Source organism: Lemur catta, chromosome 15, assembly GCF_020740605.2.
Source record: "Lemur catta isolate mLemCat1 chromosome 15, mLemCat1.pri, whole genome shotgun sequence".
NCBI lineage: Eukaryota > Metazoa > Chordata > Mammalia > Primates > Lemuridae > Lemur > Lemur catta.
This window is the reverse complement of record NC_059142.1, coordinates 54,193,982-54,207,329: the sequence shown is the minus strand read 5'-3', so window position 1 is coordinate 54,207,329 and position 13,348 is coordinate 54,193,982. Positions and strand designations below refer to the sequence as shown.

Below are 13,348 nucleotides of genomic sequence, written 5' to 3'. Positions count from 1 at the left end.
CCTCACTCTGGAAAGCTGGCACCCCCAGGGTACCTCTGGAAACCTGGCACCCCCAGGGTACCCCTCACTCTGGAAACCTGGCACCCCCGGGGTACCCCTCACTCTGCTGTGAGAGGGGCAACTCCCAGGTGCCCTCCTCCAGCCCAGGGGAGGGAACAGGACTCTGGCAAGGCAGTCCAAAAAAATCATCTTGTTTACAAGCTGAGCACAGTTGCTATTTTAAGATGCTGATGAAAGGCCTGTAGGAATGGGACCCCAGACTGGGGAGGGGCTGCCACTGCTTTGTTCAAAACACAAGTTCCACAAAGCTGGCCCTCAACACCCCTCTGGGGTGTTCCCAGAGCGGAATCTCTTCCTCCCGTCCCAAGGCTAAGGCGCAGCCAATGACAATGGAGAAAACATTTATTCCATCTCCAGCCATCTAGCAGAATCCACTGAGGGAGGGCAGGGCATCTTCTCCAAGGCTTTATAATACATTCTGCACAGCCCCTGCCCCTCCCCACGTTAACGAGCAATGGCGGGATATTTACATAAAGCTGGGTGTCGTCAGGCAAAGCCCCTCCCTGCTGCCAGGGGGTGGGGGCAAGAAGGGCACCAGCCCCGCCCCCATGCCACCAAAGGCAACGCAAGGGCACTGGCACAGGGTGGTGACCCCAGACCAAACAGCAGTGAGCACGAGGCCCAGCCCGAGGCCAGGCAGGGGCAGCGGGGTGTGGGAGACAAACCTGAGTGAGGAGGAGGCAGGGAGCCGGAGCCCAGCACCAGCAGCAGGAGACAGGCGCGAGCCCCCAACCTCTGTCTTTGGCAGAGAACCCCCGCAACCGCAGCTGCCGCAGCCTTGACCTGGGCTCTGCTCCTTCACGCTGGGGGAGAAGCTAAGGCACTTGTCGAAATGGCACAGGGGGCACCTTCCCACTTCTAGCTACTCCAAGCAGGGCTGGGGTCATTTAAAGCAACAAGGAAACCCAACTAGTAAAAACCCTCTCCTAAAAAATGCCCTTGAGTGAGTGGGTGCCTGGGAAGCCCTCTAGGCACAGCACTTGGGGGCTCTTTAGCTGCGTGGCAGCCTCAGCAGGCACCGGGGAGGGCTGGCAGCTCCGGGGGGCAGGCCATGTGGGGAAAGTCCAGGGCGGAGGGCAGGCCCAGTGCTCCCTGTCCCCTCCCACCCCCTGCTCCTCAGTACACAGGGGGCGGCTGGTAGCCCTCGGTGGTCTCGGCGCTCTGGGTGAAGGGCGGCTGCTGGTAGGTGTCCACGGGTGCCCCCGGGTAGGAGGCATAGGCTGTGCTGGGGTCCGGAGTGGGGTCCACGTAGTTCTGGGTGAAGTCGTCCACGCCGGCCTTGTAGCGCTGGTAGGCCAGGGAGGCTAGCACTCCCTGCAGGGAGCCCCAAGGCCTGAGTTAGGGAGAAGGGGTGCAAGGGGAAGGGGACCTCGGGACTCCACAAACCTGCCCGCCGCAGGCCCACCTACCCAGGAGAATATGGAGAAGAAGCTGAAGGCGATGGCTGCCCGGGCTGAGTCGGCGCCCACCAGCACGTCTTCTGACCTGGTGGCTACCCACTGGTTGGTAAGGAAGCAGAAACCAACAAACCACAGGAAGGTCCAGAGAGCTGGGGAGAAGACAGGCAGGGCTGAGCTCCTCGGAGGAGCAGGGGCTTTCCAGGGCCTGGGGATGTGGACGCTGCAGAGGCAGGAGGGAGGCCCGGGTGGAGGGCTCCGCAGGGATTCCACCCCGTAGGCCTGACTCCCAAGCCCCGAACTCATGCCCCAACACCAGTGGGTTTCAGCAGATGCTCAGAATTCCTTATATGCCAGCCCAGGGAATAAAAGGGACATAGGCAAAGCCTGTCCACTCAAGTGGGTCTGGGGACCCCGAGCTGCTCCCAGTTCCTCCCAAGGGGGCCCCTCGATCTCAGAACCCTCGAGCTAATACCTCCCACTCCCGTTCACCTCCCAAGCTCAAACGTAGGTGCCACAGGTGGATACCTGAGAAGAGCAGGTCGCCAATGACCAGGTACTTGCGGTCAGTGACGTTGCTCATCTGGGGGAAATACACATCGACCACCAAGAAGAAGGCCGAGGCCAGGAAGGCCAGCACGCCAATGGCACTGCCGTAGCGGCAGGCGTCCTCGTTGTGGTTGAACACGCAGTACATCTGTTTCGACGCATGGGTGTTGCTGTAGCCCTCGCCGAAAATGCACGAGAACACGATCAAGGCAAAGACCTGTGGGAGAGGAGGGTCCAGTAGGGCTGCGTGGCCGCCGGACAGACCCCCATGGGGGCACACAGCAGGGACGCCTCCCGCGACTCAGACAGGGGACACTCGTCTCCACTACTGCTGTCCCCTTTTGGAGGCTGGCATCTTGGCCCCTCTGGACTGGCAGGCTGAGCTGGTGAGCACAGGACTTCCTGGTGCGCTACCCGATCTCGCTTCCATCACAAGGTGGGGGACCGGACCTCAGCGGCCTGCCCTGCCCCAGCTGCCTGCCTGCACGGTCGCCTTGTCTGGGAACCTGCGGGGATGAAGGGCAATCCCCCCACCCCCACTTTGAACCAGTTTGGAGATTTGTTTGTTTTGGGGGGTTTTTTATACATTCAGTTGCCTTTATTGAACCAGTTTTTTTTTTTTTTTTGAAACAGTCTTGTTCTGTTGCCCAGGCTAGAGTGCCGGGGCATCAGCCTAGCTCACAGCAACCTCAAACTCCTGGGCTCAAGCAATCCTCCTGCCTCAGCCTCCCAAGTAGCTGGGACTACAGGCGTGTGCCACCATGTCCAGCTAATTTTTTCAACTTTTAGTAGAAACGGGGTCTCACTCTTGCTCAGGCTGGTCTTAAACTCCTAACCTCAAGTGATCCTCCTGCCTCGGCCTCCCAGAGTGCTAGGATAACAGGCATGGGCCACCGTGCCCGGCCTATTGAACCAATTTTAAACAAGAGGGGCCACAAAGTCACAGAAACCCAAGCTTGGGGTCTCACCTCTGTAGTGCCTTGAGTCACCTCTGTAAGTGCCCAACCTCTGCCTGAACACCCTGGGGAACACCTCAGGAAAGCCACGCTCGTGCCCCTGGGGCTCCCACCTCCTGGAGCCCCCTCCCAGCCTCGGTACCCTCTGACACTCCCCACTTTGGCCAGCTTTCTTCATACAAGGACTTCCGGCCTCTTTGGCATCCCTGTCCCTCCTTGAGAGCCCCAGTTTGTCTCCACCCCACAGTGGGTCCTGCCTGGCCCCAGGTCTCATGGTGAGTGGGCGTCTGACCAGCAGGCCTAGGGACACAGCTGTGAACTCAGACCCCTGGAGGACCCGGGGTAGGGGTGGGGGAGTCCAACCCTTAGAAACAGACACATGCCACCTGTTGAAACTTCAAGGCCTACCCCACCTCAGCACATGCAGGAGGGACCCCTGCCCCTGCCGCACAGGGCTCTGGGCGGGCAGTCACAGGCCCCACCCCCAGCTGGAACTGAAGCCGGAACTCCGGGATGCTGGGAGCAGGGTGCCCATCCAAGACTCCTGGCACTGCTGTCCCGACCCACTGGGCATCTGTTCCTTGGGCACAGCCCAGGACAGAGGCTGTCAGACCCCACAGCCAGGCTGGGAGAAGATGTGGGTACTATGGGGGGCACCTCAAAGGCTCGGGTGTTAGGCTTGATCCCAGCAAAGGAGGCACACCCTCTGCCTGTCCCTTTCTGACACCGTGTCCAGCTTCCAGCGCTAGTTGTCCAAGAACGTGGACCAGCATTGAAGGGTTTGTCCCGCTTATGGGGAGGGGGTACGCCTTGGGGACACCCGATCTTGGGTGGGGAAGCAGACCCCTGGCTTTCTCCTTAAAAGGAAGGAGACCTTGTTTCAGGGCGCGAGGCCGCCCCCACCCCCACCCCCCGCACCCCACGTGGCTTCGGAAAGCCCCTTCCAGGTGAATTCCCCAAGCTGGGAGTCGCGGCGTGCGGGCCACCTGTCCAGGAGCTGCCCCCAGGCTCCTCCCACTCCGCTGCCAGCGGGGCGAGGGCCTGCTCCCCGCGGCGCCTCCCGACTCCCCGCGCCAGGGCGGCGGGGCCGGGACCGGGGAGTGGTGTAGGCTATGGGACCCGCGGCCGGGACCGGGGAGTGGGGTAGGCGGCGAGACCCGGGGCCGGGTGGGGGGCTGGAGAGCGCGACCCAGGGCTTAGAGGGAGGGAAGGCGGCGCCGGGACGCTGGACGCCGGCCCCACTCCGCCGCCAGGCCCGGGACGCGCGGCCGTCGCCACCTGTCGCGCCCGCGGGCCCGCAGACTCGAGGGCCCCGCCGGAAGCGTAAGGTGTCCCCGCGGCGCCCAACCCGCCCCCGGGGCTCACCATGCACACGACGCGCGCCACCACCTGCGGCTGCGTCAGGAAGCGCCGCAGGTCGAAGGAGCCGCCCGCCTTGGCCGCGCCGTAGGCCCCGCTCTCCATGTCGCCGCCGCCGCCACCGCCGCCGCGGAACGCAGAGGAACCGGCCGGACGGCCCGCGCGCCCCGCCCCTCGCCCCGCCCCTCGCCCCGCCCACGGGGCGTGGCCAGCGGCCGCCGCGGACCCAGGGCACAGCCGGGACCGAGCGCACCGCGAGGCTCTCGCGCGGCGGGCGGCCTGCGTCTCCAGCCGTGCTCGGCTCCACCCCGCCTCCTGGCCGGGGACGCGCCCTCCTGCTGCGCTGTCCCGCAGCACGGCCAGAAAGGGGCAGGGAGTCCCCCCTCGCCGTCTCGCCCCCACCTTCCCGTCTCCTCCTCCAGGAAGCCCGCCAGACGCCCGTTCCGGATCCCCCCAGCCCGGGACCCAGGCTCCCATCCCACTCAGAACCCCAGGGCACAGCCTGGGCCCCTCCGTGCCTGCCGATCACTCTTCCCTGCTCCCTGGGGTCAGCCTGGGGCACTCCTGCGAGGCTGGCCCCAGGCTGTGAAGGGCCGGGCGGCTTCGCGGTTCCAGGCTCCAAGATGGTGTGCAAACAGAAACCGAGCTCCCGGAGCCACGGGCAGGGGGCGGGTTTAATCCAGTTCTAACCGCCTCCCCCATCCCCCAAAACAGGTACAGAGTGTCTGGAACAGGGAAGCTGGGGCTGGGCTCTGTGTGTGTGTGGTGGGGGGTACGTTCTCCGGGGGCGCAGGCTGAGCTGGCAGGGAGGAGTCCAGACACCCTTGGCTAGTTGCAGGTCAGGATTGATGAGGGCAGGTGCGCCAGGTGGGGCTCAGTCCGGGTGAGGACAGCGTGAGCTGAGCCAGAGGACTGGGCCAGCAGGAGATGGGGTGCCCCTCCAGGGAAGAGGGGGAGAAGGCATGGGGGAGGGGCTGGACCTCTTCACAGTCTGCCCCCCACACCTGGGTAGCCGGTGACAAGCGGCTCAGAGGTGAGAACAGGGGCCCACACAGAGCCTCCTCCTTTCTGTGCACCTAAAAGCCTCACACCAACACCAGGTGTGCTTGCTAAAGACCACCAGGCCTCCACGACTCCCCACTGGGAGGTTTTCTGTTTGTTTTTAATAAATTTTACTGTGTATGTGCGAGATTTACAAGATGTATGGAATACATATAGATAGTAAAAAGGTTACTATAGTGAAGCAAATTAACATATGCATCATCTCACATAGTTAGCCTTTTTTTTTGTTTTTGTGGCAATAGAAGCTACAACATACTCATTTAGCACGAAGTCCAGATATGCACAGAAGAACAGCGTTACTACCTGCAGTCCCCGTGTTGTGCATCAGGTCTCTAGACCTGTTCGTCCTACATGTCTGCTGCTCTGTGTCCTCTGACCTGCGTCTCCCCATCCTCCCACCACCCTTGTCACTTGAATAGTGGGTCCTCCTGTAGGGTGGCCAGGCAAGGCCTGGGGTGCTCCTGGGGGGACTCTGCCAAGCCTGCATCTTCTGGTCACCACCTCGATGACAAAGGCGTTGAGACTCCAGATGCAGCCAGCCAAGCTCACCTCTCCCAAGGCCCCGGGCATTTTATGGGTCCGGCGCATCAGTGCCCAGGCAGGAGGAGGGGCGTGGGGCTTACTCACCCCACTAAAGGAACGGGGTGCTGAATCACCGAGAGGGCAAGCGCTGGCCCCTGGTCAGATGGCGAGTGGGAGCCAGGTCTCCGTACCCCATTTGATAGGAGGAAAAACAGAGGTTCAGAGGTGACATGGTGCCCATCACCTGGCCTCTGGAAAGGACAGACTTGATAGGAAGGGACCCAGAGGTGAGGCGAGGAGAGTACCAAGGAGAGACTCCTGGCAAAGCCCACTGGTGGGGCTGGCCACGGGGAGCCGGGGAGGAGGAAGACAGGACAGGGCAGTGTCTGTGAAACCAAGGGAGGTCAGAAGGTCAAGCAGGCAGAGGTGGCCACCACGAAAGGCCAGACAGGTGGAGCATGCAGAGGCCTGCGGTGCCTGGGGTCAGGCAACTGGAAGGCCTTGTCACTTTACATGTCAGTGAAGTGATGACCAGAGTGTCCTGGAGAGGCATCATCCCCGCATCCCTCCTCAGACCCTGAAAGCAACTTGGGAGAGTGCCCCACCCAGAAGCCAGCGGACTCCATGGCCGGCACTGGGAGCAGAAAAAGCCAGGACCGTGCAAGCCTCAGTCAGCATGCGGCACCCCGTAGGCCCTTAATAACTTATTTGAGTCACGTATAAGCGGTATGGCCCTGTCTGTGCCCCGGCGGCAGCCCTGCCTGCAAGCCCACTGCCCAGCCAGGGCCCCCTGTTGACCACTCACCTGTGTCTGGACCACGCGGGGCGGGGCCAGGCACGGGGCGGGGCGCCCTACCTGCAGTGTGTTCCACACAATTTCACATTTGCTTTTATTCTTGTGTAGTATATTTCAGGTTGCCAGATTTAGCAAATAAAAATATAGTTACATTTGAATTTCAGAAAAACAATTTTTTAGTATAAGTATGTCCTATGCAAAATTTATCTGGCAACCCTAATTATATTCTTTCAGTCTTGTCTATTTTACTGCAAGGCAAGTTCCTTTAGGGCAAGAACGGTCTCTTAGAAGATTCTAGATTCGAGGATCCCCAGACCTTCAGCCTGATGCACCAAACATTCTTATAGATTAGGAACAACCACCACCCTTGGTTTCATACTTGCCACCTCCTAAAAGCTTTCATTTAATCCTTTCCATACCCCCAGGGGCACCCCCTTTATCTTTGTTTTGCAGAGGAAGCAGTTGAGGTCCAGGGGTTGAGTGACAGCCAGTTAGTGTAAGGATTTGGACCCTCGACCTGTTGGGAGGAAGATCACGGGCTCCTCTCCCCACCCCCAACTGTGGTCTCAGTGTGTGGGGCAGAGTGGGTGGGGGGCCTTCGTCCCACCATAGGTCAGCAGCACTTCCTGGGTCCCACGCCCGCGGCTCCCTCCAGCCCTGAGCTAAGATGAGGATGGAAATGGGAAGAAGGCAGGTTTGGAGCTGGACAGAGTGGGGTTTGAGAACAGCCTTTGCCACTGGCCAGCCATGTGGCCTGGGGCCACTTTCTTTACCTCCCAGAGCTTTAGCTTCGACATCTATAGACCAACCCGGAACCTGGAACCCCACCCTCGGGCCTTCTGTGAAGATCAAATGAGATAAAGCACAAAAAGCGATTAGTTTATCAGCTTGTCTAGTTTATCAGCTTGTCCCCTGAGCTGGCAAATCAGGGCCCCAGGGGCCCTGGGTCACTTCTGCCCTCAGGCCACTGCCAGAGGACTGTGCGTGGCCCTGGGGGACTTTGAGGAAAACTTCCAGGACTTTGTAGGCCGTGGAGACCTTCAGGCTGATTTCTGGGAGGCAAATGGTCCGAGGAGGAAGAAAGAAACCAACATTTATCAAGTACTTAAGAAAATACTATTTGTTGGTTCCTGAAAAGGTTAAAGAATTACCATACGACCCAGGAATTCCACTCCTAGACAGGTACCGAAGGTACTGAAAACGGACACGTGTATGCACATGCTCTCGGTGGCATTATTCACAACGGCCCAAATGTCTGTCAACAGAGGCGTGGCAAACGCACGGTGCGCTGCCACACAGTGGGATATTGTTCAGCCTTAGGAAATGAAGCGCAGGTCCGGGCCGTCACGTTACTGGACCTTAACAACACGGTGCTAAGTCAAAGAAGTCAGACGTGGAGGCAGCCAGTGCGTGGTTCCGTGGGTGTGAGCTGCCCGGGCGGGCAAGCTCAGAGGCGGAAAGCAGGTCGGTGAGCGGGTCCCGGGGGAGGGGAAGCCGGCGTAACTGCACAATGAGCCTGAGGCTTCCTCCTGGGCTGATGAACGTGTTTTGGAACTAGACAGAGGTCGGCCGCGGTTGCACAACACTGTCAATGTGCTCAGCACCACGGCATCATCACTTTAAAATGGTTAACTTTTTGTTACGTGAATTTCACTTCAAAAAAAGAAAAAAGAAGAGAAAATACTGGGAAAAGGTCTAACTCCTGGGTTTAGGCTCTTTCTGCCCAGAATAGCTATAAAAATAAGATGCAGTTTGGATATGAGTAGTTTAGAGCACAGGTTAGGAGGGCTGAGACCCTGAATCAACAGCTTTACGGACTGTAAGCTGCCAGGGGCAGGTGCCGTGTCCCTGTCCCGTGTCACTGCATCTCTGGCCTGAGGTAGGAGACCAGAAATCTACTGTTTGTTGGCTGAACAACTCCTTTAAATTAAAAGGCAGTTACTCTCAAGTTGCATGCAGAAGCGGGGCCTGCACGCTGGGTCTAGGAATCTGTTTCCATGGTGAAGAGTCACACTTTGGATGCTGCAGTCAAGTGTTCTGGAGGAACACCGGAGCTGGGATGCCCTCATGGGATGGGGACAGTGAGAGACAAAGTGCGCCAGGGACCCCCTGAGCCGGAGCCAGCCCTGCCTTTGGGAACTCAAATCTGCGTCCACCCTCATGTATCAGAGGCCTGGTCATGTGGACCCGCCACGGGACTGGGGATGCACCCAGGGAGGTCAACATCTGGCATAAAAGGACAGTCCAGAGGCAGGGGGCAGAAGGGCATGACCAGGTCCCAGAGAGGCATTGCAGGAGAGGGATCCCAGCTGCGAAGGGGTGGGCTCAACTGGTCAGAAAGAGGCAACTTCAGGAAAGTAGGACTTTCGAAGAATGAGTCCCCTGTAGGAGAGCAGCGTGCTCACAGCACCCAAAGGACTGTCCTCCCCACTCCCGGGGGGGGGACCCGCCCTCCGGCCTGTTCCAGCAGACCTTCACCCACCTAGACCGGCTCCTGGCTTGCAAGTGACTGTTCTGTTTTGTAGGCAGATCCTGGAGTCGACTTCAGTGCAGAAAGTGTCTCTGAGATCTTCCTACTGGGCCTGGTGCCGCCTGTACTAATTCTCCAGACAGCGACTGGGGTTAAACAAAGATGCCTTCTGAATGGGGGCCGGCGGCAGAGGGTTGAACCGATGCTGGGGACCGACTTGCATGTTCAAGGACAGTGTGTGTAGGGGCAGAGCTTGGGTGGGGGCAGCGTAGAGAGAAGGGTCTATGAAATCTAAATGTCAAGAGACTTCATAAATCGCCCTTGCTGTGCTGGGCACGTCTGACCTGGAAACCTCACTGCAATCAGAAAACTGCTCGAGCAGGGAGTTGGAACAAACCAGGCTGTGATGTTCTTCGGAGACATTTCCTGGGGGTCCTGAAGTTTCTGACCGCTGAGCATGCTTCGTTCTAGACCAGCATCCAACCATGGGCGCGCTTCCCTCCAGGGGACCTTTGCGTCCAGAGACATCTTGGGTTGTCAAAATCGGGGGTGGGGGGTGGGGGGTGTCCTGGCACGTAGCGGGTAGAGGCCAGGGATGCGGGTACACGTCCTGCAGTGCACGGGACAGCCCCACGACAGACACTGTGCGGCCCACGTGGCCGAGACCCCCAGCAGCCCTGAGTCAGGACTCCTTCCCCTGCTCAAGGCTGCACGGACGCCAACGGTGCTTTCTCATTCGCGCCCTCTTTCAAAACCGCATGAGAACTCCCACTTGAGGGGCAGGAGGGATATATATATATTTTTCCAAACAGGCTTTCCTGCAAAATCTTTTTTATTTTTATTTAAATTATTTATTTACTTATTTTTTCCTCAAGGCTGCCTTCACAGGATTATGCAAAAATCTTGGGTGAAATTACGCTCTAGGGCACCCCTTTGCGCCTTCTACCGATAATCTCTCCCCTGCGGCCTCAGCCCTAAAGGGCTTCTCGGGGCTGAAGTGCCATTAGCCCTTTTTCTGTCCCTTCATGAGGGAAATGATCTCGACTTATACAAGTGGAAAGACAAAACCTCCCCGCCTCATCTCTGTGTCCGCGGACAGTAATAGAAGCTTGGTTTGCATAAGTTCCCAGGCGGGAGCGAGTTTGACGCGCGCCGTGCAGCGGGGCGTTCACCTTGACCCCAGCAAGGCCCTCGCGGTCCTTCCTTGCCATGATTTCCTTTACGGATCTAGCCCACCTGTGAAGCGTGGGCTGACGTTTAATTTAAAATTCATCTCCTGTGTCAGGACGTTTGAATGATGGCATGGCACGGTCTGAAATTTGATGAAGTGACAACCAGGCCACCTTCGGGACAGGAAGCTAAGCGAAGCGCCGGCTGGCTGAGGGGTCGCTGCACAGAGCTTCCTTCCCAGGGCAGGGCCCACAGGCCGCTGCAGGCACAGGCGGCTGCCCAGGGCCCGTGTCCAGGCCCCAGAGCGCGACGCGGGTGCCCGGCAGGGCTGGGCCCCGTGGGATTTCCCGCACCTCTTTCCAGACTTGTCTCTGGATAACTGGAAGCTCAGAAATCCTCACCCCAACCCTAGAGATTGCGGTTCCTCAGACCAGAGCGGGGTCCAGGGATCTGATGTTGAACAGGCCCAGCTATTGTGGGCTGAATCGTGTCCTCCACAAAGATGTGTTCGGGTCGTGAGCTCCAGTGCCCACCAACGGGCCTCGTTAGGAAAGAAGGGCTTCACGGATGTGACCAAGTTAAATGAGGAACTTAACTCCAGCAATCCCGGCTGCCTGCGGGTGGGGTCTAGCGAGCAGAGCACAGGAGACAGACTGCACGGGGACACCGGCCCAGCCGGCAGGACAGAGCCAGGAGCAGCTTTTCCCTCCAGAAGGCGCCAGCCCCGCCCACACTGTCAGCTCAGAGTTCTGGCTCCTGCCCCTGGGACAGGAATCCTTTGTGTCATTTTAAGTCACCCGGTTTGTAGTTCCTTAGGGGAGACCCAGGAAATTCACAGGCCACCCCTCGTATGTGATTCCTGTGCAATCTTAGAGTCTCCCTCTAAGAGATACTGAAATTGATCTCAGGAGCAAGAGCTGGACAGCCCCCCCCAGCCCCTCTGCACTCTCTCCAGGGAGGGAACTCTAGTTTAAATCTGTCCTCCAAACAGACATTCCTCCCTCGGAACGAGCGCATGGTCACTGTGTCCATATCAGTCCCACAAGAACCCCGGGCCCACAGGTCACTGCCAGCCTCCCCGCCCCAGCCCTGCTAGGGCTCTGCAGGTTCCTGTGTGCCACCTCCCACCTCCCCATCCTGAGGTCCTCCCTCTGTGTCCCCTGGAGTGTGGGCTCAGTCGGTGTCAAAGTCCCCTATGCCCTCAGTCTTTCAACCAACATCTTCTCGTCCACACCTCACGGAAACCAGCCCCGTCCTCCCCAGGGGCTGTACACCTGCCGCCCTCTCAGGTGGTGGTGGCCCCAGGGCCCTTGCGGCACTGGGCTGGGACACAGGGGTCAACATCCTCTTGCTACTTCTCCCTCCCTAAACCATCCCCACCCCCCAAACAGCACTCATGTCTTTCAGCACATTCCGTCCTGCTCCCTGGGCCACAGTGATCCACAGACATCATCGTTCCTGGCGATTCCCGTCCTTGGTTCCTGCCGGGCTTAATACCACACTGGCTGTGATTCCTGGAGATTTCAAAATACACAGAAATCATCTCTCCAGTATCCTGGCCCTTCAGTTTCTTAACTTCCAAAACCTCGTGTCCACCTTCCCACTCCCACTGAAGTTGTTCCAGCCCATAATATGCTGTTGTCAGGCTGCACCTTATTCAGCAAGTCCTTCCAGATGCTTGGGCCAAAAACCTTAGCCCCGCTTCAGTGGCTGTCCTCCCCACCCCAACCTGTCTGCCAGCAGATGCTCTGGGCCTCCAGAACGGGCCTCCACCCCGCCCCCGCCCCCGCCCCCCCTGCATGCTCTGCTCTGGTCCCGGGAACAGCCTCCTGGCTCCCTGGGATTCTAGAAGCCTTTGAGCCCCATCCCAGCACGGTGGCCAAATGACCCCATCAAGGGCAGATGAGATCGGGTGCTCTGCTCCACGCCCTCCCACAGCTGCACCCCACAGGGACCTCCCCGGTCAACCCCCTGCCCAGACCTCTGACCTCGCCCGACACCCTGACCCCGCTTCCTGCACTCTGGCCACACAGGGCCCTGGTCCAGGCACACTCCCCTCTGCTGCCTCCCTCCAGGCCTTGCCTTGTGGCCTCTTCTCAGTGACGAGGTCCCAAACTCTACCCTCTCTCCCTCCGCCCACCTTGTGTTCCCCTTCCCTCTCCCCTGCTTGCTTCTTCTAGAAATTCTAACACACTGCAGAACGTGCTGACTTTTAGCATCATCTGTCCCCCGGCCCCACTAGAATGTAAGACACACGAGGGTTTTGTTTCCACAATTTGCTGAGTCCTCAGGGCCTGGAACAGTGCCTGCCACCAAACATGTGCTTAACAAATCTGAGCAGAAGGCAGGAGCTGGGGGGCGGGGTGGGGGGAGGCGGCCCCTGCACGGGGACTTCCCCCAGGCCCCTGCCTCTGGCTCTCTTTTTAGTGGCCGCACCAACGACATGTTGGGTTTTAAAGCAAAAGAGGAAATGGCAGTTCAGCCTGTGCCTCATTCAAGCAAGACGGGTGTCACCACTACCCAGCACCTGCCCTTAAGTAGAGAGGAGGGGGATGCCCTGCTCTGTGGCCTGGTGACCCGGCGACACAGGGTAAGGGGCTGGATGGGACAAGACAGGGAGGTGACTGAGCACCTTTACCTTAACAGACACAGGGCTAAGCTAAGATGGGGCAGGGGAGGGGAGGGAAGGATGGGGCAGGGAAGTGTAGGCAGAAAGACGGAGCGGGCAAAGGTGGGGAGTGGGCCGGGCCAGGGGCTGTCAGGGACCTTCCCTGGCGTCCCCTCCTCCCTGGCCCTGTACTGCCCGGGCTCTCGGAGAGCGAGACCCAGATGCTCTTGAGTTGCCTCCAAGAGTAAGGCAGGCTTCCGCATGCCGGGCACTGCCTCTTCCCGGCCTGAGGCCAAGGTGCCCCGCCAGAACTCCCCAGCCCTCTCTGGGGTCCTGCCCACTGGCTGGCGGTGGGGCTTCCACAGGAGCTTGAGCTCCAGATCAGGGACCTGGGGTAAA

At 59.3% G+C, this 13,348-nt stretch overlaps 1 protein-coding gene across 2 annotated transcripts; it reads right to left on the bottom strand.

Moving 5' to 3' along the window:
- Window positions 1-384: 384 nt before the first annotated feature.
- Window positions 385-4,495, bottom strand: SYNGR2 (synaptogyrin 2). Of its 2 annotated transcripts, XM_045569575.1 has the most exons (4): window positions 4,328-4,495; window positions 1,986-2,223; window positions 1,470-1,609; window positions 385-1,374 (listed from the first exon to the last, which is right to left on the bottom strand). In XM_045569575.1, the coding sequence occupies exons 1-4, from the start codon at window positions 4,424-4,426 to the stop codon at window positions 1,177-1,179; spliced, it is 675 nt and encodes a 224-aa protein (XP_045425531.1). In that variant the 5' UTR covers window positions 4,427-4,495; the 3' UTR covers window positions 385-1,176. The 2 variants fall into 2 exon arrangements, with proteins under 2 accessions (XP_045425531.1, XP_045425532.1); XM_045569576.1 differs by lacking the exon at window positions 1,470-1,609 and having other exon boundaries at window positions 4,328-4,468.
- Between the last annotated feature and the right edge of the window lie 8,853 nt (window positions 4,496-13,348).

Bases quoted from the DNA above. Each gene is read 5' to 3' on its own strand.
- SYNGR2 (XM_045569575.1), bottom strand. From the start codon at position 4,426: ATGGAGAGCGGGGCCTACGGCGCGGCCAAGGCGGGCGGCTCCTTCGAC. The intron at 2,224-4,327 runs GTGAGCCCCGGG...CCTCTCCCACAG, and splicing joins TGGCGCGCGTCGTGTGCATG to GTCTTTGCCTTGATCGTGTT. The intron at 1,610-1,985 runs GTATCCACCTGT...TCTTCTCCCCAG, and splicing joins TGGCGACCTGCTCTTCTCAG to CTCTCTGGACCTTCCTGTGG.